At 45.5% G+C, this 26,189-nt stretch overlaps 1 protein-coding gene across 1 annotated transcript in view; it reads right to left on the bottom strand.

Moving 5' to 3' along the window:
* Nucleotides 1-388: 388 nt before the first annotated feature.
* Nucleotides 389-26,189, bottom strand: part of LOC126176958 (adenylate cyclase type 2) — a 334,232-nt gene continuing 308,431 nt past the window's right edge. The window contains exons 17-19 of the mRNA XM_049924166.1: nt 23,997-24,114; nt 18,368-18,492; nt 389-4,729 (exon numbers count right to left, since the gene is read on the bottom strand). Coding sequence (XP_049780123.1) covers nt 4,601-4,729; nt 18,368-18,492; nt 23,997-24,114 — 372 coding nt within the window. The 3' untranslated portion in view covers nt 389-4,600. The remainder of the gene's footprint in view (nt 4,730-18,367; nt 18,493-23,996; nt 24,115-26,189) is intronic.

The raw sequence follows: 26,189 nt of genomic DNA, 5'->3' as shown, positions 1-26,189 counted from the left end.
AAGATCTGGCAACCCAGATCGCTCGAGATGAATCCCATGGGACATAGTCGACAGGTCAGTTCGTGTACAAAATTCAGCAATGACAAGGCTTCTGCATTTATGGACGGTTACAGCGGCAGCACGGTTCATTATTTCTGCAGGGGTTCTCCAAAGACTTAATGAGTCCAGGCGACGTTGAGATGCTGCTCTACGCCGGACAAAAAGGAGGTCCGACACGACATTAGAAAGTATTGCACGACTCCACGACTTTTTTCACTGCAGCGTACGTGAATTTCGCTGTCCCATTAGTTTTGTCTTCTCAGTGTATTTTTCATTAGTTCCTGTGGAAGAATTTTATCCAGGGACATTAATGAAAAGGAACAGAGAGGAGAAATATAAATAACATGCTTTTATTAAATGCACATTTACATTTACATACATAAATAATCTGATTTGTTGCACTGGTTACATGCCATTCCTAGTTGTAACCTGAATCTCGGAATGTATTGAATGTTAACATCCTAGCTCTTACTTCACAAATTCTACCTACTTCACAGATACTATTTTAGTTTGTGCAAACCAAAGCCTAAAACACACCAACGAGTAATGCACATCATAGTGCCTACTATTCAACTTCTCTACGCTGCTGCTTGACATAGCAGGGTATCTCACCTGGCATGGAGGGTGATCACTACAGCACTACAGGAAATGCACTATGCGCAAAAGGGAATCTGAAGTAGACACATCAAGTAATTCAGCAATTTGACCAAAGCCTGTAAAGGCTTCATAAGATTTTGTCTTCTTCTCATAAACTGATGATTCTATAAATCTATCTACAACACTTCCACAACAGTAATATTTTCTATGTACACGCACTATTGTCTGGCAAACTAAATAACACAAATGTGAATGCAGCTAAAACACACCTATGTGTACTTTAACAATATTCGTATTGTTTGATATATTTCAAGAATCATATCAGTGTTGTTTCCTCAAGTCAGTCATAGTAGGCAAGATTAAGGCTGTTCTTAGGAAATGTACATGCTTCTAGTAACAGTATCTAGAAACTAGATCTTACTGACATTGTGACTGCGACTGTACAACTGTAAACTGATAAACTGATATCAAATTTCAAGACAGTTACCAACCAAACAGGAAAAAATGGCTGCTTGCTGTCAAATAGTTAAGTTTGTTTTTGTCAATGTGTTTCCTTGTATACCAGCAAAAATAGGAATTCTCCTCTTCACACTAAAATTTGAAATTCAGTAGGGTGCCCAAGCAAAGCACCTAAGAAAACGCCCACAGTCAATATGCTATTAGTAGAATCATAGTATAGTAAAATTTTATTGCACATAAACACAGCAACCTACACTCTGTACTATCCTGCAGTAAGTACCCTTGGAACCAACCAAGAACTCATAATGCATCTATCATGTTTCTCAGTGACATACGAAAGTAGGACTTCCTGGTTTAGATAAGGAAGCAATGATGTGTCAATAACAGAAAGTACTCTGGCCTCGTCTAATAATCAAGTGTGAGAAGTACAGAAGTTTTTTTGTAACACAGTTGTTCATTTTGGGAATGGTACTGGTTGACTGGCTATGGAGCCAAATCGTAAGTTTTTTTTTAATTTGATAATAATTTGCAGAAAGTAGTTATTTGTCTAAGAACTTGTCGGCAGATGGCAGGTAGGGAAGGGCAAGGTGGTCCATGAGCGACTACAGCCAGAGGCACCTTTCTCTCTGTAAGGCAGGCAACAGGATGCAGCATTTGAAAGCTGCTGCGACAGGGTAAGATATGTGAACTCCAGTACAATTTAAGTTACCAATTAACGTTGTGTCCTGGGAGCCACTTGCTAGACTAACATAATTAATGGAGCGAAGGTGAGTGGAGTGATGTTTGATCATTGGTGTATTTCATATATAAAACCATCAATCTAGAAACATGACAACATTTAGAAAAGAATAAGCATTTATAAACATCTGCATCTCTGTTTCACCTAAATTGGTTCTTTGGACACATGAGTCAGATGAGGCTGTGGAGAAAAAAATGCTTAAAATGAAATGGAATGACATAATGAGAACTGAAGAAATATGAAGAAAGGGGAAAAATTTAATGGAGATGATAAGAATAAGGAAAACATCACTGTTAGAAGACATACTGTGATGAAACGGCCTGCAATGAAGAATGAACAATTGGAGTGAAGAGAGCAAGGGCAAGAAGAATGCTTCGAGTACTGTATGACATTGCAAACTAATGAAACTGCCAGCATATCATGGAAAAGGCATAGGGCGGAAAACGTTTTGAGAGCCTAGAGATAGGTGTCTAAGAAGAAAACTAAGTTATGGGATCATGTGAACGTTTCTAGAATACTCTTATGTACTGGTCATTTGTTCATCTTCAGAAATGAAGATGTCACTTGGTAATTACTATGGTGGATGAAATTCTGAAATGTAAATTTTCCTCTCCAGTGGTGAGCCAGTTTATCATTATCTATCGTCATAGTGTCGAACGGTTATTGACATACCACTGTTCCTTTATGGCCTATCTTAGAGTAACATTTCCATTTTAACTGTGTCATATGAACTATATTGACATGTTTCTATTCTGAAATGTATTTACCAGCACAATTTACATTTCTTGTGGTACCTTTGGCTTTTGGTACTAATTCATAGTACCCACATCACCGTACGCATTTTCCCAAGAAAGAAACATTAACATTTAAAAAGAAAATGAACAAATTTAACAGAGGGGCAAAGAGAGTGATTACACATCTCTACTCCAATACTGAATTTCTCTTTGGGTGAGTTACACATAAGGCGGAAATTTATAGTATTTCATGGCTGGTCGTCATTGTCTAAAGGGTATTGAAGGAAACAATGTCACCATCACTGGAACAACAGTAAGTAGGTAAAAATGTGTGTACAAATAAATTTTCTGATTAGCTTTGCAAGAATGATCCCCATGAGAAGACGAATTTCTCTTTCAAAGGGACATCTAATTTCAAACTGGTTACGTCACGGTGGACACAAATCTACATCAAATTCCATACACAATTGCTAATGTTAGAAAACAATGGAAATTGTTTGCAACTAAAGCAAGAATAAACTTTGAGACATGTGTTGTTAGAGCATGTTTCTTATCAATAGTGACAGCCAAGTTACAAGCAGACAACAGTCTTTGAATTGAATAGTCACATTACAGGAAGAGGTTATATTAGTCCTCAGAACGGCAATGAGTGTTTGAGAATTACTGCTCCTACATGTGTTTCGATTACAGTACAGCACAAACGATTGGAATATGTCTGTTCCACAAAGGGAACAAATTTGCTGAGTGACTGCAAGAAAGCAATTTCAAACAACTCAGATAAATAAAATTTGATCCTATCATTATATTGTGTGTCTCCCTCATGTTCAAAATGTATTCTAGTTGCCTGTACTGCATAAACAGAACAATGCTGACACATAAAATAAAAGAACTTCTAACTTTAAGTTCCTTCACACTATGAATGGCTAATGGAACTAACGGAAATAGAAACAGGTCTATAGTGTTGGTAAGGGGCTCACAAAGAACTGTATTTCTCTTGAACTGATGAAAAAGCTTCTCCTAACAGTTGTATTCCCTAGAGTCTGTTAAGTTGGTGATACTAATCATAGTGTCATCAAACATTTTCCAGTGATCTTCGATCGACTAATGAAATATACCTACGTTTTATAATCAACTCATGTTTCAGTTTCCAGGGCAAATCGTTCACAACATGTCACTACTAAAGATTAAAGTAAACAATAAAAGAAATTTTATGATAATAATATCCCTTCCTGAAAGATAGCTCTTCGTATTTCCAGTGCATAGCAGAAAAACTGAAACAAGCACCTTCGAATATCAAGAGGGAATGATAAATAGCACAGGGCACATAGCAAACAATTTCTCTTACTACTAAATTTCAGTTTTGTAATACAATCAGTCCTGAGCTCTGAAGAATATCGGTCAAATTGTTTCACGTTTAAATAAGTGAAGTAGTCAAAATGTTTTACATACCAGCAGCAATGCAGTACCACTCTGAGCATTTACCTTCTCATAATGCAACAACAAGTACAAATATAAGTTAGGTTCAAGGACTTTTGAATACCAGTAGGAAATGAGAACTGTACTGAGAATCCCAGAAGAGCTTATTTCACAACCTGACGACATATCGCATCAGAAGCAAAAGCCTCATAAGATCTCGGTAGTAAAAACGAGCCGTTTCGTTTATCACCGCTAAGATCGTGAAACAATCCAGCATGCTGTATTACTGTATTAAGCGCTGTCACTAATTTAGTGCCATATTCAGTTCTCAAATTACCACAAGTTCAATATGATACATAACAACTGTAGTACTAACATGTATAAGATGATAAAAGCTCTCAAGATGAAATAATTCTTGTCGGCATGTAATGTTTCATACGTAAAGAGTTTTGTACATTTTGACGGAAAAATTGGGTGTGTCGCCAACATCTTGGTTCTTTAGCAGCGAGCATGTCCCGGCGTTCCCTGGTTCTTATGACGACAACACGATCGACTGTTTCCGGAGATAAGCGTCCAACATGGTCGGTGCAGGCGAATCGCAGGCAGTCGACGGGGCCTACTTCTCGTCGAAGGGCGTCCTGACGAAGTAGGTGGTGAGCGTGCCCTTGCCCTTGACGAAGGTCGGCCCACGACACTCGCAGTCGTATCCGGCGGCCATCAGGATCTTGGCCGTGTCCTCCGTCACCTGAGGACACCACAGCACAACCTCATTACAACAACTGCAACGCAGGGACACTCCTGCAACATGCATACTGACAAGGGAACATCCCCATCGCATCCCCCTCAGATTTAGTTATAAGTTGGCACAGTGGATAGGCCTTGAAAAACTGAACACAGATCGATCGAGAAAACAGGAAGAAGTTGTGTGGAACTATGAAAAAATAAGCAAAATATACAAACTGGGTCGTCCATGCGTAAGATAGGCAATATTAAGGGAAATATAAGGCGAGGAGTTCCGTGGTCCCGTGGTTAGCGTGAACAGCTGTGGAACGAGAGGTCCTTGGTTCAGATCTTCCCTCGACCGAAAATTTCAACTTTTTATTTTCAGTTTATGTGAAAAACTCTTATGTTTTCATCACTTTTTTTGGGAGTGATTATCACATCTACAAGAAAACCTAAATCGGGCAAGGTAGAAGAATCTTTTTACCCATTTGCCAAGTGTACAAGTTAGGTGGGGCGACAAAACATTCCTGTCATGTGACGCATATGGCGTCACCAGTGTCGTATACAAAATATCAGACGTGTTTTCCTGTGGAGGAATCGGTTGACCTATGACCTTGCGATCAAATGTTTTCGGTTCCCATTGGAGAGGCACGTCCTTTCGTCAACTAATCACATGGCTTTGCGGTGCGGTCGCAAAACACAGACACTAAACTTATTACAGTGAACAGAGACGCCAATGAACGAACGGACAGATCATAACTTTGCGAAAATAAAGAAAGCAAAATTTTCAGTGGAGGGCAGATTTGAACCAAGGACCTCCCGTTCCGCAACTGTTCACGCTAACCACGGGACCACGGCGCTCCTCGCCTCACACTGCCCTTAATATTGCCTATCTTACGCATGGACGACCCAGTTTGTATATTTTGCTTATTTTTTCATAGTTCCACACAACTTCTTCCTGTTTTCTCGATTGATCTGTGTTAAGTTTTTCAAGGCCTATCCATTGTGCCAACTTATAACTAAATCTGAGGGGGGTGCGATGGGGATGTTCCCTTGTGAGCAAGAACCTTTCAACCAAGTCAGACTGTCTCCCCGCACAAGTAGAAACGGCAGTCGTAAACTTGTAATTATCACCCGAAAATTATTTTATTTATTTATTTGCAGGTACATGTCTGCAGTTTGTACTTTAGGTACATACAGAAGTCCCTTCGCCACTGTACCACAGCACACCGCTAGAAGAGCAAACGGAACGGCGCAGCTACACATAAAATACACAGCAGATTATCCAAAAATTGCAACAACTTGAAGGAAGCATCCAGATCAGATTAAATTTGCAGTATGCGTTTGCGGCGATGAGAGATGCACAAGATCAGCATTTCATCACAGGCGCACATCACGGGCGCAGGTAGCGCCACCTACAAGCGATGTATAAAGGGGGAACGGACGGCCGCGTGGCCGTACTGGAATTGCCCTATGTTTTGCATAAGCAGCTTTCAGTATGCCTCCTAGAAGACAGCGAGCGTCTTTAGAGCGGATCATCCTACAGGGAAATCGGTGATCGTGTCGGACGGAACCGAGCAGCTGTAATCACCGAATGCGGGAGGGAACGACAGACCGATGGGACCGATTAAACCTACCTCGTTGCCCAACTAGACGTGATAGGCATACTGTGTGCGTGGCAGTGACGGATCGCTCTGCCACATCGCGAACCGTACCACAACAAATTCGGTCTGTTGCACAACAAGCAGTGTCCGTGCGTACCGTTAGACGTCTTTTGCAGCAGAGAGGACTGTCCGCGAGACGTTCATTGCTGCGTTTACCACTGAGTCAACGAAATGGTTCAAATGGCTCTGAGGACTATGGGACTCAACATCTTAGGTCATAAGTCCCCTAGAACTTAGAACTACTTAAACCTAACTAACCTAAGGACATCACACACACCCATGCCCGAGGCAGGATTCGAACCTGCGACCGTAGCAGTCCCGTGGTTCCGGACTGCACTGAGTCAACGCCACAGGTGTTTGCACCGGGGATGGTGCAATGAACGACGGCCATGAATAGCCAATGGAACGACACTGTTTATACCGACGAATCTCGATTCTGCCTGGGCCACCACGATGATCGGATTAGAGTCTGGACAACACTGTTGTGAAAGACTGTTGAACTGTTACCTTATGCATCAGCATACTGGTGTGTTGCGCTGGTATTCCACTCCTGCACCCCTCCCCCTCCCCATGCCCCTAGTAACGCATTGCCAGTACGCTAACCAGCCAGAGCTACATCTCTGAAGTGTTGGAACCCGTTGTCCTCCCATACATGCGGAGCTTGCCGACGGCCACATTGCTAAAATGTAATGTATGGCCACACGTGAATGGTATGTTCAGGACTTTTTGGTCGCCTATCGGATTGTATTTCTGCCTTGGCCTCCCCATTCTCCCACCTCTCGCCTATCGAAAATGTCTGGTAGATGATTGGCCCACGATACACCACCTGCTGCTACACCATATCAACTGTGACAGTACGTGGAAGCAGCATGGACTGCTACACCCCAGCAACATCCACAGCCTCTTTGGTTCAATGCCGAGGCGTGTAGCATTGGTTATAGGCAGCAATTTTGGCAACAATATTAATTTCATTATCTTCCTCACTTCACATGGGATGTATTTTCAATCATGTGTCTTTGCACAACGTGCTATCTCAAAAATCAACCCGGATGTGATTCTCCAACTCTTCTTCGTATAGCATTTTGGTTGGCTGGCAGTATAGAAATGTGCTGAGCTATTTCGTTTTAGTTCCTGTAGTGGCGTGCTTCGGTACTGTGGTACGAAGATTTCCATGTGGTCCACGACTGCATACATGTACGTGCAAATACACAAAATAGTAGTTAGGTAACATAATTTTTTCGAGGTGTTAATTACTACTTTATGACTGCCCTCACACAGTGTGCTTAAAAACGATTCAAATGGTTCAAATGGCTCTAAACAATATGGGACTTAACACCTGAGGTCATCAGTCCCCTAGACTTAGAACTACTTAAACATAACTGACCTAAGGATATCACACACATCCATGCCCGAGGCAGGATTCGAACCTGCGACCGTAGCAGCAGCGCGGTTCCGGACTGAAGCGCCTAGAACCAGTCGGCCACAACGGCCAACTAAAATGATTAGCCCTATTTCATATAGAGGGTGTTCCGAAACTGTTCGTCCAAATTAATACAGGAGATAAACAACACCAAAACAAATATATTTTGTGAAGGAACATATGGTCTTTGAAGTCAACTTGTGATGTTAGGGAACCTATTTTTAATTTTTTTGGCGTATGTTGTTGCGTCGGTGTCGCTGAATGGGAATGTGTACTGACATTCTAACAACCACATTTCGCATGTTGGGCACATGTGAATCCGCTAGACACTCGACCTCGTGCTCATCAATAGCGATTCGGTGTTTTCGGTAGTGTTCTTGGTGATAAGTTGGATGGACCATACATTCTTCCATTCTGCCTCAAGGGAAGGAGATATTGCGGCTTCGTGGAATATGCCTTGCCAGAAATGGTTCAAATGGCTCTGAGCACTATGGGACTTAACATCTGTGATCATCAGTCCCCTAGAAGTTAGACCTACTTAAACCTAACTAACCTAAGGACATTACACACATCCATGCCCGAGGCAGGATTCGAACCTGCGATCGTAGCAGTCGCGCGGTTCCGGACTGAGCGCCTAGAACCGCTAGACCACCGCGGCCGGCTGCCTTGCCAGAGCTGCTGGAGGATGTACCTATGAATGTCAGACAATGGATGTACTCCCAGCACAATGGGGTGCCGCCCTATTTCAGCACTGCTGGGAGGAATCACCTGAGATCCACTTTCGGGAATCAATGGATCGGCCGGGGTGGTCCTATGGCTTAGCCACCCAGGTCATTTGACCTCACGTGTCTGGATTTCTGCCTCTGTGGGCATATGGAGCAGATGGTGTATGAAACCGTTGTGGAAACGGGGTTGTCGTCGTCGTGGTATCATTGCGGACATGCCAGAAGTCTTCGAATGGGCACGACTATCAGTGGTCCGACGATACGCAGCGTGACGCAGGCGAATGGTCGCGCATTCGAGCAGTTCCTGTGAATGGCACTGCTGTAATTAGTGTGCTAGACTACCTTCTGTGTAAATCGTTCCTGGCATCAGAAACTGACGTCAGAGACCATATGTACCATAACTGATTATATTTCTTTCTGATGTTCTCTACCTTCTGTATTACACTACTGGCCATTAAAATTGCTATACCAAGAAGAAATGCAGATGATAAACAGGTATTCGTTGGACAAATATATTATACTAGAACTGACATGTGATTACATTTTCACGCAATTCGGGTGCATAGATCCTGAGGAATCAGTACCCAGAACAACCACCTCTGGCCGTAATAACGGCCTTGATACGCCTGGGCATTGAGTCAAACACAGCTTGGATGCCGTATACAGTTACAGCTGCCCATGCACCTTCAACACGATACCACAGTTCATCAAGCGTAGTGACTGGCTTATTGTGACGAGCCAGTTGCTCGGCCACCATTGACCAGACGTTTTCAAATGATGAGAGATCTGGAGAATGTGCTGGCCAGGGCAGCAGTCGAACATTTTCTGTATCCACAAAGGCCCGTACAGGACCTGCAACATGTGGTCGTGCATTACCCTGCTGAAATGTATGGTTTCGCAGGGATCGAATGAAGGGTAGAGCCACGGGTCGTAACACATCTGAAATGTAACGTCCACTGTTCAAAGTGCCGTTAATGCGAACAAGAGGTGACCGAGACGTGTAACCAATGGCACCCCATACCATCACGCCAAGTGGTACGCCAGTATGGCGATGACGAATACACGCTTCCAATGTGCGTTCACCGCGATGTCGCCAAACACGGATGAGACCATCATGATGCTGTAAACAGAACCTGGATTCATCCGAAAAAATGACGTTTTGCCATTCGTACACCCAGGTTCGTCGTTGAGTGCACCATCGCAGGCGCTCCTGTCTGTGATGCAGCGTCAAGGGTAACCGCAGCTATGATCTCCGAGCTGATAGTCGATACTGCTGCAAACGTCGTCGAACTGTTCGTGCAAATGGTTGTTGTCTTGCAAACGTCTTTATCTGTTGTTTCAGGGATGGAGACGTGGCTGCACGATCCGTTGGGTACACCATCGCAGGCGCTCCTGTCTGTGATGCAGTCATGCGGATAAGATGCCTGTCATGTCGACTGCTAGTGATACGAGGCCGTTGGGATCCAGCACGGCGTTCTGTATTACCCTCCTGAACCCACCGATTCCATATTCTGCTAACAGTCACTGGATCACGACCAACGGGAGCAGCAATATCGCGATACGATAAACCGCAATCGTGATAGGCTACAATCCGACCTTTATCAAAGTCGGAAACGTTATGGTACACATCTCTCGTCCTTACACGAGGCATCACAACAACGTTTCACCAGGCAATGCCGGTCAACTGCTATTTGTGTATGAGGAATCGGTTGGAAACTTTTCTCGTGGCAGCATGTTGTAGGTGTCGCCACCGGCTCCAATCATGTGTGAATGCTCTGAAAAGCTAATCATTTCGTATCACAGCATCTTCTTCCTGTCGGTTAAATTTGGCGTCTGTAGCACGTCATCTTCGTGGTGTAGCAATTTTAATGTCCAGTAGTGTAATTTGGACGAATAATTTCGGAACATCCTGTATACATCACACATAAATGAAGATAGGAGCGTGGAGCGAATTTTAACTGTTGCATGGCAACTAAAAGTTTGTTTTGGCACGAGATGTATCAAATTGCCTATCCATGTGGTTGTCGGTAGGATCTCCCTGGCGCAGCCTGTTCTTTCAGTCTGTCGATCATTACTCAACGTGCGCCGTGTCGAGATGGCGACAAAACAGCGACAACAGGCGTTTTGCGTTTTCCGTTTCAACAGGTGTAGTGACGTTATAACCGTGCGGCTTTTTGTCGTCGAGAATTCCTGCAGCGTGATGGTCGTAAGGATCTGCCACTGGGCCGTCGACCACAAACGTCGTCTCATCTCGCAGTATGTGAATTTTTTCTGGACGTTTGTGAAATATTCGGTCTGCGTTCCTCCTCTTCCAGCAACTTTGAAGAAGTGCGTCCTCGCATAGCAACATGATCTCGAAGAAATATGGGACGTGACTATCACCTGGATGTCTCTCTGCGTTTCTAGTGAAGGGCACACGGAAAGGTGAATACAAACGTACCTGTAATCAGCACTAATGAGGACAGGGATAGGTTAACATAGATTCGTGCGTCTGTGAAGAGATCTATGCGAGATGTATACAAGTACCACCGTCGCACCTTAACAAAAATCTGGCAGAGAACCCCAGAAAATTATTTTCATATGTCTACATCTACATCTACATTTATACTGCGCAAGCCACCCAACGGTGTGGGGCGGAGGGCACTTTACGTGCCACTGTCATTACCTCTCTTTCCTGCTCCAGTCGCGTATGGTTCGCGGGAAGAACGACTGTCTGAAAGCCTCCGTGCGTGCTCTAATCTCTGTAATTTTACATTCGTGATCTCCTCGGGAGGTATAAGTAGGGGAAGCAATATATTCGATACCTCATCCAGAAACGCACCCTCTCGAAACCTGACGAGCAAGTTACACCGCGATGCAGAGCGCCTCTCTTGCAGAGTCTGCCACTTGAGTTTGTTAAACATCTCCGTAACGCTATCACGGTTACCAAACAACCCTGTGACGAAACGCGCCGCTCTTCTTTGGATCTTCTCTATCTCCTCCGTCAACCCGATCTGGTACGGATCCCACACTGATGAGCAATACTCAAGTATAGGTCGAACGAGTGTTTTGTAAGCCACTAAGGGGGTCTAAGTCCCTTATCGACTAATCTGGCGTGGCAGTTGACGACAGAAAAACGAAAGCCGTTGAAGAAATCGTTCACACAGGAGAATCGTACAAACTATCGTCATGTGACCATTGGACAGAGTCCCGTATGGACGACGTACTAATAACCATCATTCGCGTAAAGAAACCACTGAAAGATACGAAAGAAAATAAAACGCCAGGTCCGGATGCATTCCCAGTTCGATTTCACAAAGAGTAGGTTATAGCATTCGCCCCTTACCTAGCTTGCATTTATCGTGAATCTCTCACCCAGCACAAAGTCCCAAACGACTGGAAAAAGACGCAGGTGACTCCCTTATCTAAGAAGGGCAAAGGAATGGACCCACAAAATTACAGACCAATATCCCAAACTTCGGTTTCCTGCAGAATCCTTGAACATATTCTCAGTTCGAATATAATAAACTTTCTTGAGACTGAGAAGCTTATGTCCACGAATCGGCATGGTTTTAGAAAGTATCGCTTGTGCGAAACTCAGCTTGCCCTTTTCTCACATGATATACTGCGAACTATGGATGAAGGGCAGCCGGCAGATTCCGTATTTCTAGGTTTCTGGAAAGTATTTGACGCGGTTCCCCACTGCAGGCTGTCAATGAAGATACGAGCCTATGGAATAAGTTCACAAGTATGCGACTGCCTCGAAGACCTGTTAAGTAATAGTACCCATTATGTTGCCCTCGACGGCCAGTGTTCATCAGAGACATGGGTATCGTCTGGAGCGTCCCAGGGAAGTGCGATAGGAGCGCTGTTATTCACTGTATAAATAAATGATTTGGCGGGCGTGGGGCGTGGGGGGCACCAATCTGCAGTTGTCTGCTGACGATGCTGTGGTGTACGGTAAGATGTCGAAGCTGAGTGTCTGTAGAAGATACAAGACAGACAAAATTTCTAGTTGATGTGACGAATGGCAGTTAGCTCTAAACGTAAGTTAATGCGGACGAGTAGGAAAAACAAACCTGTAATGTTCGGTTACAGCAGTCGTTTCTACACTCCTGGAAATGGAAAAAAGAACACATTGACACCGGTGTGTCAGACCCACCATACTTGCTCCGGACACTGCGAGAGGGCTGTACAAGCAATGATCACACGCACGGCACAGCGGACACACCAGGAACCGCGGTGTTGGCCGTCGAATGGCGCTAGCTGCGCAGCATTTGTGCACCGCCGCCGTCAGTGTCAGCCAGTTTGCCGTGGCATACGGAGCTCCGTCGCAGTCTTTAACACTGGTAGCATTCCGCGACAGCGTGGACGTGAACCGTATGTGCAGCTGACGGACTTTGAGCGAGGGCGTATAGTGGGCATGCGGGAGGCCGGGTGGACGTACCGCCGAATTGCTCAACACGTGGGGCGTGAGGTCTCCACAGTACATCGATGTTGTCGCCATTGGTCGGCGGAAGGTGCACGTGCCCGTCGACCTGGGACCGGACCGCAGCGACGCACGGATGCACGCCAAGACCGTAGGATCCTACGCAGTGCCGTAGGGGACCGCACCGCCACTTCCCAGCAAATTAGGGACACTGTTGCTCCTGGGGTATCGGCGAGGACCATTCGCAACCGTCTCCATGAAGCTGGGCTACGGTCCCGCACACCGTTAGGCCGTCTTCCGCTCACGCCCCAACATCGTGCAGCCCGCCTCCAGTGGTGTCGCGACAGGCGTGAATGGAGGGACGAATGGAGACGTGTCGTCTTCAGCGATGAGAGTCGCTTCTGCCTTGGTGCCAATGATGGTCGTATACGTGTTTGGCGCCGTGCAGGTGAGCGCCACAATCAGGACTGCATACGACCGAGGCACACAGGGCCAACACCCGGCATCATGGCGTGGGGAGCGATCTCCTACACTGCCCGTACACCACTGGTGATCGTCGAGGGGACACTGAATAGTGCACGGTACATCCAAAACGTCATCGAACCCATCGTTCTACCATTCCTAGACCGGCAAGGGAACTTGCTGTTCCAACAGGACAATGCACGTCCGCATGTATCCCGTGCCACCCAACGTGCTCTAGAAGGTGTAAGTCAACTACCCTGGCCAGCAAGATCTCCGGATCTGTCCCCCATTGAGCATGTTTGGGACTGGATGAAGCGTCGTCTCACGCGGTCTGCACGTCGAGCACGAACGCTGGTCCAACTGAGGCGCCAGGTGGAAATGGCATGGCAAGCCGTTCCACAGGACTACATCCAGCATCTCTACGATCGTCTCCATGGGAGAATAGCAGCCTGCATTGCTGCGAAAGGTGGATATACACTGTACTAGTGCCGACATTGTGCATGCTCTGTTGCCTGTGTCTATGTGCCTGTGGTTCTGTCAGTGTGATCATGTGATGTATCTGACCCCAGGAATGTGTCAATAAAATTTCCCCTTCCTGGGACAATGAATTCACGGTGTTCTTATTTCAATTTCCAGGAGTGTATATCTCGGCGTCACGTTGCAAACTGAAATGAAATGGAACGAGCGTGTGAGAACTGCGGTAGGGAAGGCGAATGATCGACTTTAGTGCATTGGGAATTTTAGGAAAGAGTGGTTCACCCGTAAAGGAGAGCGCTTATACGGCGCTGGTGCGACCTATTCTTAAATACTGCTCGTGTGTTTGAGATCCGTATCAGCTCGGAACACATTGAAGTAAGTCAGAGGCGGGCTACTAGATTTGCTACCGACAGGTTCGAAGAATGCGTAAGTATTCCGGAAATTCTTCGGGAACTTAACTGCGAATCCCTGGAGGGAAGGCGACGTTCTTTTCGAGAAACACCGTTGAGAAAATTTGGAGAAAAGGCATTTGAAGCTGACTGAAACGATTCTACTGCGACCAATATACATTCCGCGTAAGGACCACGAAATAAGAATCGAAAAATTAGAACTGATACGGAGGCAGAGAAACAGTCGTTGCTCCCTCGCTCTACAGGGCTATTACAAATGATTGAAGCGATTTCATAATTTCACTGTAGCTCCATTCATTGACATATGGTCACGACACACTACAGATACGTAGAAAAACTTTTGTTCGGCTGAAGCCGCACTTCAGGTTTCTGCCGCCAGAGCGCTCGAGAGCGCAGTGACACAAAATGGCGACAGGAGCCGAGAAAGCGTATGTCGTGCTTGAAATGCACTCACATCAGTCAGTCACAACAGTGCAACGACACTTCAGGACGAAGTTCAACAAAGATCCACCAACTGCTAACTCCATTCGGCGATGGTATGCGCAGTTTAAAGCTTCGGGATGCCTCTGTAAGGGGAAATCAACGGGTCGGCCTGCAGTGAGCGAAGAAACGGTTGAACGCGTGCGAGCAAGTTTCACGCGTAGCCCGCGGAAGTCGACGAATACGGAAAAGGCTACAGCAGAACCCTTACCGTTTACAATTGCTACAAGCCCTGACATCCGATGACAAAGTCAAACGCTTTCAATTTTCGGCACGGTTGCAACAGCTCATGGAAGAGGAAGCGTTCAGTGCGAAACTTGTTTTCAGTGATGAAGCAACATTTTTTCTTAATGGTGAAGTGAACAGACACAATGTGCGAATCTGGGCGGTAGAGAATCCTCACGCATTCGTGCAGCAAATTCGCAATTCACCAAAAGTTAACGTGTTTTGTGCAATCTCACGGTTTAAAGTTTACGGCCCCTTTTTCTTCTGCAAAAAAAACGTTACAGGACACGTGTATCTGGACATGCAAGAAAATTGGCTCATGCCACAACTGGAGACCGACAGCGGCGACTTCATCTTTCAACAGGATGGTGCTCCACCGCACTTCCATCATGATGTTCGGCATTTCTTAAACAGGAGATTGGAAAACCGATGGATCGGTCGTGGTGGAGATCATGATCAGCAATTCATGTCATGGCCTCCACGCTCTCCCGACTTAACCTCATGCAATTTCTTTCTGTGGGGTTATGTGCAAGATTCAGTGTTTAAACCTCCTCTACCAAGAAACGTGCCAGAACTGCGAGCTCGCATCAACGATGCTTTCGAACTCATTGATGGGGACGTGCTGCGCCGAGTGTGGGAGGAACTTGATTATCGGCTTGATGTCTGCCGAATCACTAAAGGGGCACATATCGAACATTTGTGAATGCCTAAAACAACTTTTTGAGTTTTTGTATGTGTGTGCAAAGCATTGTGAAAATATCTCAAATAATAAAGTTATTGTAGAGCTGTGAAATCGCTTGAGTCATTTGTAATAACCCTGTATTTGCGAGCGGAACAGGAAAGGAAATGACTAGTAATGGTACAGGTAATCTCCGCCACGCACCGTACAGTGGTTTGCGGAGTATGTATGTAGATATATATGTACAACAAGGTTGTATGTGAAAACATGTAAGAGATATATTCTTGTAAGATCGGATGTAAACGAAAACTTTGTTCTTCTGTGCGTAGGTTAAAATACTCCCCAACCTTCTATCTTCATTCATTTACAAGATACAATCTAATGAAATCGAAAGATTCTTTTTGAAACACCTAATACTTCAGATTACTTAATATAGATCTAAATTAAACAATACATTTCTTTACTCATATATATAGAAATGAAAAATTATTTCTAAATTATAGATGGCAGCAATCAGTCGTCCCTTTTAGATTTTATTACGCAAATCCAGATTTCAGCTAGTAGCTAGCGATTCTCAATGCCTATTTTTTTATTCTCAACGCATGTAAGTCCCTGTTGTGAGGGCTTCAGTCACAGTTCTTTATTCGACTGACGCCCGAACAACAGGGACTTACATGCATTGAGAATAAAAAATAGCGCATTGAGAATGGCTAGCTACTAGCCGAAATGTGGATTTGTATAATAAAATCTAGAAAGGACTACTGACTGCTGCACTCTATAATTTATGTCACATACAGTCGCCGAGTGCATCCACTTTCCGAATGGAAGGTAACCTGATGAAAAATTGTTACTATTTGTTAAGACGATTGTGTGAACCATATTACTCTCATTAGGCGAAGTCAGTCACATAGTCAAGAAATTATCATTGGGTATTGATCCGGGTAACTCACATTGGCACCGCGGCAAAGTCGTTGTGATCTGTAAGCAATCTCGTCTGTGTGCGGCTGCATTTTCCAGCCAACCAACGTCTGCCACTTGTTTTATCTACGACTGAGCACATGTGAACATTCCCTTGCACATCCCTACAAATTGTTACATCAATGTGTTTACATGAGCTGACTAATTCCAATTGTGAGTCATTGATATTATATCCATTGGATGCTACCTTCTATGGTTTTCTAAGTGCAGAGGTTTCAATAGACGCACATTTAACGCCATAGCCAGTCTTCGTGCAAATTTGAAATCTTATCAATATCTGGCTGAATATTTGTGCAACCTTCCTTTATAGTACTTCAGTAGCAGTAACTGCCTCAATTACGAAATGTCTCAGGTTCCTATTAATATCTTGTACCATGTCAATAATATACAACACATACAGCGAAGATCAAACTTCCCTAATGCAGATCTGAAGTTATTTCTACGTGTGTCGATTACACTCTATCAAAGGTAACATGCTGCGACTTCCCTACCAGTAAACCCTAGTCCAATCCCCCTTTTTGTTTCATACCTTAAACCAGGGGCGGGCAGGAATCCTGCACGTGTGCGGTGCACTTGCACGCGTGCAGTTAACAGGTGTTCTGCGTGCACACAGGGGCAAGCTGGCCACCCGCTTACCTCCCCTCCCCACCATACCATCTGTCCACTCCTTCCTCTGTAATGCGTTTTGTTTTTCTAGCGTGCTTTATTGAATGATGGAATAAGGTTAGCAGGAGTGCTTGAAATAAATTATGGTTTGAAAGAGGACCTATTAACTACGATACGTTTTATTTAATTATCACAGGTGGAGTTTACAATACGTTTAATATCTGGAACAAAATTTCTGCATACAGACAAACGCAAACAGTTACGTAAATTTTCATCACTTATGTTTGCTCTTAACCGAGGCTTATTAATTCAGCAAATGGCTTTCCAGCTCTCACTATATTAAGCGCAATTCTATAGCTTGCACGTACCGCTGGGCTATTATTGTTGTCGTCCTGAAAAATTGAAAACAGTGCTCCATAAAATGTTAAATCAGTTAGATGAGAGACATGACGAGAGAAAGTCGCTGATCTCTCTTGACAACGGCAACTAGGACAGATGCATCTAATATCGTCAGGTCACTCTTCTTAAGCTCAATCAATTTCCCCATCCGCTCAGAATCCGACAATAAATTGTACTCGTCCTTGTGAAATTTATTATAATGGCCTTCAATTCTAAACTTCCGCTGACCAGCGAGAGTACTGCCACATATTAAACATTTAGAATTTTCACGTCTTTGCACAGAGAAAAAAATGATTCTCCCATTACTTTTTAAAAGATAGCATATCTCCACGTCTCCGTTTCCTTGATTCACTCTGCATTTTACGGTTCTTGAAATACTACGTTCACTACGTAGTGGTCGCTTCGCGTCAGCGTCCGCGGCTTATTGTACTACACTGCCGCAACCTGCCAGCTGTCGCCACTGCCCCATTCGGCGATTGCACGCGAGCAGCACACGTGCAGCTCTGTGCGCTCACGAGCCGCGTGCAACGTTTGCCCGCCCCTGCCTTAAACAATCGAAATTCGGTTAAAAAGTTTTGGCGACGTACACAGTGAAATATTTTTCCAAAGTCAAGAAATATTGCGCCTTCCTGACTGCCGTATCGGCTGGCATGGAGGAGGTAATTCTGTTTGAGACACCGCAGCTTGAGCTGGCACTGTGCAGCGCCGTGTCGGTTGCGCTACTTGCCTGTATGCGGCCCATGATGCCGCAGCTGTCCATGCGTGAGGCGACGTTGACGGTGTTGCCCCAGATGTCGTACTGCGGCTTCTGGGCGCCCACCACGCCTGCGATCACTGGTCCGTGGTTCAGACCTGCGGCACAACACAGTACGCGTAAACTGCTAAGCTCGGCACGTCTCAGACAACACAATCTCTTTTTATAGTAATGCTAGGGAAAGGATTTCTGTGCGGTATTAGTATGACGCTTGTTACTGTTTCATTGGATGATAGCACTATCATTTAATGAAAGGTCAACACTAAAGTGACCACCCGTCAAAAACCTGGATAAGCACATATTGCAGCTCGGACTAGAGATGGGTCGAACTCGTTCATTCCCGTGAACTACTTCATTCATTTCACTCTTTGCCGTGAAGCGTTCTAATGAAGTGGTTCATTCACGAAGTACGGAAGCCTGGCGAAGTTGCCCAGTTCGCCGCTCGGCCGCGGCTACGCTCGCTTCGCCTCGCTCGTACAATAAAGCTTCGTAATACTTCATAATTTTACCAACAGATGGCCGAACTATGCAGTAACGTGCACGCAACGTTTTATGCTCTTACAGCGTCTGAGTTAACTTAAATAGAGCATGGTCGAAGGGGACAAAGGAAAGATAAACAGAGAAGCCTGTCACATATAAAGAAGGTATTACATTTAATCTTGCTCGACATTTTGTCATGAAGCGCCCAAAAAAGTCTTTATCTGCTAAGTGAAACATTATTTGTTGTATTCATGGACTGAAAACTACGGCTACCAACGAAATGCAGTCCAATTTTATGTTCCTTTTAAAATTTAATCCAAAATAGAATGTGTATGTTTACCACTGTCACAAAGTCTATATATCTACGTTAAGTAATTATTCAGAAGTTTTCCTGTAGATTTTATTTTTGTTGAGAATAATAACACTCCAGATTCAAAACAGTTTAAACTGTCACCTGTAGTCATTGGTACGATTTCAGGTAAAATCCCTCTTTCAGTGTTATTAACAAACCTTTTATTTTCATGTTGGCTGTGCGTGCTCACACAGCCAACCTCTTCGTTTGTATCTGTAATATTCATTGGTCCGCAAGCGCTGCCAACGGTAGACGCGAAGTATAACTGAACTGCACAAATAGTCAGGGGTAATGATGTCAGCACTGCAGGAAGCAGCTGACGCTGCCTTCCCCTCGTCCCTCACCTTCACAAGCCATCGCAAACCTATCGTTTCCCACAAACGCCGCGCGATTCGTCGACAGGCAGTAGAGTGGGAACTGAAGTGAAGGGAGAATGAGTGACGTAGCGCCGATGTAATGGGATGAGGGAGAGGGGAAGAGAGAGAGTGAACTAGAAAAAACTATGGAGTGTGTTAGCTGTGAAGAGTTTGAAGTACCAGTTCATTGAAATTGAGTGGTTAGTTCACACTTCACTGGAGTGAAGCGTTCATTTGAACGACTCATTCACGAGCTCCCCATCACTAGCTTGGACGTGCAGGAAGAGTGTCAGGAACGTACCGACAGGGACGTGGAGCCACGTCGACTGCAGTGCCGCAGTCAGCTCCTCTAGGTTTCACGGTTGAGGATCCGTGACACGAACACCCGGTCGAGGTGGTCCGACGGATTCTCGACTGGGTTTAAATCCGAGGGGTTTGGTAGCCAGCGGACTATGGTAAACTCATCCTGACGCTCTTTGAATTACGCAAGCACGTTGGGAGCTGTGCAACACGTCGCATTGTCCTCCTAATACACTCATGCTCATAAATTAAGGATAACTGCAGAATGCTCATAAATTAAGGATAACTGCAGAATGTGATGCCACACAACTGGTGCTAACAACATAAGCACATAGGGAATACACACGACACAGATCTGTACGTCCACAGCATTGGTGATAAGTTGAGAAAACCGTCCCAAAACATATGTACTACAAAACGCCATTGTTTCCTGCGCAAGTGCTCAGACATCAATACGGGATATGACCACCATGCACACGTACACAGGCCTCACAACGGGTTGGTATAATCTGGATCAGGTGGTCGAGCAGCTGCTGGGGTATAGCCTCCCATTGTTGCACCAGTGCCTGTCGGAGCTCCTGAAGTGTCCAAGGGGTTTGAAGATGTGCAGCAATACGTCGACCGAGAGTATTCCAGACGTGCTCGATGGGGTTTAGGTTTGGAGAACAGGCAGGCCACTCCATTCGCCTGATATCTTCTGTTTCAAGGTAGTCCTCCATGATGGCAGCTCGGTGGAGTCGTTATCATCCATCAGGAGGAAGGTGGAACCCACTGCACCCCTGAAAAGGCGAACATGCTGGTGCAACATGACGTTCCGATACACCTGACCTGTTACAGTTCCTCTGTCAAAGACATTCAGGGGTGTACGTGCACCAATCATAATCCCACCCCACACCATCAAACTACGACCTCCACACAGGTCCCTTTCAAGGACATTAATGGGTTGGCATCTGGTTCCTGGTTCACACCAGATGGAAACCCGGTGAAAATCACTGTTCAGACTATACCTGGACTCGTCCGTGAACATAACCTGGGACCATTCTACTGTCTTCTTAACACCAGGCTTTACGGGCTCTCCTGTGATCAGGAGTCAGTGAAATGCACCTTACAGGTCTCCGGGCGAATAAATCATGTCTGTTCAGTCGTCTGTAGACTGTTCCAGTGGCTGCGGTAATATCCCGAGCAAAGCTACCTGCAGTACTCCGTAGCCGTCTGCGGGCACTGATGGTGAGATATCGGTCTTCTTGTGGTGTTGTACACTGTGGACGTCCCGTACTATTGCGCCTGGACACGTTTCCTGTCTGCTGGAATCGTTGCCATAATCTTGAGATCACACTTTGTGGCACACGGAGGGCCCATGCTACGACCTGCTGTGTTTGACGAGCCTGCAGTCGTTCTAGTATTCTAGCCCTCATAACGTCGTCAATATGTGTTCTTTGAGCCATTTTCAATACACAGTCGCCATTAGCACGTCCACACACTTACTCGCTGCACTGTACTCTGACTTGCACCAACACACCTCTGCATATGTGGACTGCTTCCAGCGCCACCGTGCGACGACCTCAGGTCGAATGCACCGCATGGTCATACCCCTAGGTGATTTAAACCCGCAAACCGCCCACCAGAGCGTTGTTTCACCATGTATCAGCATTATCCTTAATTTATGAGCATGAGTGTGGATGACATTGTGGTGAGAGAAAATCAGTTTTACGTAGTAGTGGACACGGTCATCTGGAAAGGCCACTTGTCGCCTCTCAGTGGACGACAGTTGCAGCGCTGGCGTGCAAATTCCAGCTCTTGTCTCCGATGAGTAGCAGCCAACATGGGCCCAGGCCCGTCCTGCAGAGGGTCATACAACAGTAAGGCTCGTACCCAGTAACGTTCGGTGACTGGTTGTTGAGGAGACACTGTTGGTAGCCCCTTGGTTCATCTGGGCAGTCAGTTTTTCAACAGTTGGACGTCTATTCGCCCTTAAAAATCTCCGCATCCATCGTTCGCTCCTGTCACCTATGGGCTGTGCTGCACCGCAGTTGCCTTGCCACCAGTTTGGCTAGCGCCATTTTGCCACGCACAGTGTACTTTAACCACGCGAACCGCGAACGCTTTACAGAGTTAGCCGTTTGAGAAATACACCCATCCTTGGCCCGAAAGCCAATGATTGTGCCCTTTTGGACGTCAGATAAATCGATCTATTTCTGCACTACGACAACGACAGCACTGTTTTCCGCGTCACCCCGACGCGCTTTGTATACCCTCCACTGCTAATTCTGCCACTTGCCTTGTGTGATTGGTTATTGCACGTTGACGTCGAGATACGCGGTGGTCACACTAATGTGCCTGGACCGGACTTTCTTACACTAGCAATATTATCGTTATACATAACTGTACGTGCGCGTTTGTCTCGGTGGCTGAGTGCATGAGTGCCAGACTAAAAATCTAGAAGTCACCTGTGGCACAGATTTGTTAACGTGAAAAATGTCAAGACGCGCCGTGGTTGATGACTACAGCAACAGTAATCCCCACCAGTAATTTGCTAGTATGTCATTTCTAAGGCAGAAATTAGGCAAGGACATAACACCTCCTACAGCACCACAGCTAGTGTGGCACTATTCACACACACCTGCTGGTTAATCACAACGGTCTGAACGTGAACAGCAGAAAATTCGACAAAAAGTCATAACTGAAAACTGAAACATGTGGTACATAAAATCTGCTTTCCTGTTTATTACTCGAGACTTACATACATCTTGAAGAAATTATCTACTAAAGAACTATACGAGATAATCGGGCAACGAAATTACTTTGCTACTATAATGAACCAATGATGACGTCGGAGAAAGTAAAATCTTTAACTTAACTAGCAGTTTTAGGATCGAATAACGTAACACTGTAAGATGCTGTTGGGAATATATTTAAGTAAGCGACTGGTTCCGGTCAAAGACCATTTTCCAGCAAAGCTTGGGTTAATAGCTAGAGTTACCTCGGAATAAAACGGCGTCCTGGACACTGTATTCCCCTTACAAGGTTTCCACTTTAGGTCAGTCCACACGATTAATACAGGATATTTTACGGTTGTTGCTGTTCACAGTGATTTATCTCCAACAGCCTAATTGGACGTTAATGGCCCTGTCCTCGTATTAATACACAGTTTGTGACATTTAATTACGTTCTGGGTCAACTGAAAGCGGCTGCACCAATCGCCAGTCATCTGCCATTTAGCTACGATCTGCTGCAGGCAACAACGTCTTTCTCTAACACTACGACGGGCTTTCATTAAGTAATGCAACACTTTTTTTCAGTAGTCCTATACATCATATTATTCTCACTCTTTTGGCCTACAAAACCTCATTTTTCGACAAAATCTCAGATCAATGCGTTGGCGTCACGCCACCTTACTAGGTTACTCAGTGTGGAGGGGGGGGGGGGGGGAGGGAGCTGTATGCCCGCACAGTACCGTTCTCCTTGCTGCATCAGTAACCTCCCATCATCCACATATTGCTTCCCACGGAGGGCATTCTTCATTGGGCCAAACAGATAGAAATCGGAAGGAGCGAGAGCACGCACCTTTGAGTACCCCAGCTGGTGGATGAATGTGCCAACACTACTAACAGAGACGTCCAGTTGTGGACGAGGTATTTGATTTTGATCCATCCTACACCTCGAATGAGAGTGTCCACACGTTCCAGCGTGGTAGAAGTCACCGCAGTGTGCCGCCGGTCGGCACGCGGGGGATCTTGACAGACGCCCGACGACTCACCATGCTTTTGTTGACTGTCAGGTTTCCGTAGGCATTCTACGTGCTCCTATAGATATCTGCGATGCTCTGAGTTTCCACCAAAAGAACTCAATGGTAGCTATCTGCTTGGAACGCACCTCCATCACAAACGCCATTTTGAAGGCTAACTACGGCGTCGCCACCCATCGGAACTTCATGAATCTATAGTGTCTGAACCGGGAGTATTCCACAATGTCCCACAGTAAATTCCGCATTTTTTTCAAATCAAACTGGCAGTGAAAAAAAGTGTTGCATTAATTATTGAACGCCCTTTGTATTTTGAATATGACGCCTGATGGGGAAAAAAAGGCATAAGACTAGGGAGATGTGGCAACTCACCTATTCTGAGCTTGAACCTCTGGAAGGACTCCCTGTTGATCTGGTCGAGAATGGTCATCAGCTGTACGGCGAACTCAACCAGGATGACCACATTGTGCTCCTGCTGGCGGCAAGCGTCCTGCAACAGATGCACAGGTCGGTACCTCGGTGGCGCTGTGTTTAGCACACTGACTGAGCCCGGCAACTGGCTCACACGTGGACCACGTGATGCCTACTGCACTACTCTGTATTAGGACCACATTGTCTGATAAGATGTCAGCTTATGTAGGCCAAAGATTAAAATCATGAAACTACTAACAATTAAGAAAACTACACTGTTCTGTAAAACTTGAGGACAAGGTAGACCAAGTAACATAACATGTCAACTTATTGGTGGAACGCGTGTAAGCGCTGGTGCATGTTGCCAGAGGTCTCCCTGTCATGTACAGGAAGCTAGACAACATATAGCGTGAGGCCAGCGTGATTATAGTGTTAAATGGGGCTGCCTCCGCAACACGAGTCAATTGAAGGAACTGGAAAAGACAGAGTGTGTCAGTCAGTTCTTAATTACAACATGGCCGGGTGATAACACCTGTACGACTTCAAAAGCGAAAGAGTCGTCGGGAAACCGTAAGAAGGACCAGCTGGGACGAGTGTAGCCAAGGACTTTGGTATTACTCACAGCATTCCAGAATGAGATTTTCACTCTGCAGCGGAGTGTGCGCTGATATGAAACATCCTGGCAGATTAAAACTGTGTGCCTGACCGAGACTCGAACTCGGGACCTGCGCCTTTCGCGGGCAAGTGCTCTACCATCTGAGCACCCAAGCACGACTCACGTCCCTGAGGAGGTCCGCAGGAGAGCTTCTGTAAAGTCTGGAAGGTATGAGACGAGGTAATGGTAGAAGTAAAGCTGTGAGGACGGGGCGTGAGTCGTGCTTGGGTAGCTCAGATGGTAGAGCACTTGCCCGCGAAAGGCAAAGGTCCCGAGTTCTAGTCTCGGTCCGGCACACAGTTTTAATCTGCCAGGAACTTTCACTCACAGCATTGTTTGACGTCCATCGCGTGCGTTCCAGAGCTCAGGCACTGGTACCCGAAGGAGAGGAGGTGGGTGACCACGGTCTACTACAGCAGCACATGACCGATTCACTGTGCAAAAGACTAGAAGGAACACACATCAAATAGCGGGTGCAATGGTAACAACATTTAAGGGGACAGCAAGGTATGCCGTCTCATGCTCCACAGTGGCTCGGCGACTGCATGGGGGTGGTGTCTTTGCCTGACGACCAGTACTTTGTGTTCCATTGACAACCACACATCGGCGTCACCGTTAGGAATGTTGGCAAGAGCAAAGTGACTGGCCCAACGAGGAGTAGCGTAGCGTGCTCTTTTCGGCTGAAAGAAGATTCGGTTTGAGTAGTGATTCTGGAGTATCCTCATGTTGCCATGTTTCCACTAGGCTGCAGAAGTTTCATTGGAAGTCCTTACACATTCTCCATACGGTCCAGATTCTTCCCCATGTGACTTGCATATTTTTGGAGCCCTGAAGAAATTCGTGGCTGTCGATTTGTTTCGGAGGAAGAGGTGCACGTCTGGAGGCAATCATGTTTCCGCAGTGAACTGCAAATATTTTTCCATGAAGGCACTGCCCATCTTGTCTCACACTGGAATAGATGTATTAACAGTTATGGCGACTGCTTTCGAAGTAACTGACAGTTTACATCCTTTTCCGTCTCTCTCGTTTACATTTGACTGTCCATTGTACGTCGCAGTGACAAATCACGCAAAAGTTACTTTCGTCCTTACGTTTTACATAGCATCGTAATTAACCACAGAATGACGGAGACTGAATTGATTATCAACCGTCATTATGTCAAAGACTGTCATTTACATGGTGGAAGTAGGTCTAATACGTAGTAATTGGGATACGATAAAGAATGGATTGTCTTTGGCTATGCCTCGATGTGGTAAGAGGAAAAACACCACACTTTTATCGAGATTACGAAAATATAAAGTTGACGTTGCCAAAAAGTCCAATTCGAGTCGTTTCGCCATCTCTCGTCCTAAGGAACCTTCAATGGGAGACGAGTGAAGACATTGATATATTACGCAAAAATCTTAGCTACTCTACGATGCTATTTAAGAATTCATGAAAACAACTATAACGAACATTCTATAGATTTACTTTATTGGAATGTATCCCTCAAGTTAACA

This window comes from Schistocerca cancellata, chromosome 3 (assembly GCF_023864275.1).
Source record: "Schistocerca cancellata isolate TAMUIC-IGC-003103 chromosome 3, iqSchCanc2.1, whole genome shotgun sequence".
Classification (NCBI taxonomy): Eukaryota; Metazoa; Arthropoda; class Insecta; order Orthoptera; family Acrididae; genus Schistocerca; species Schistocerca cancellata.
Note: the sequence above shows the minus strand (reverse complement) of the source record. Positions and strands in the feature narration are given on the sequence as shown.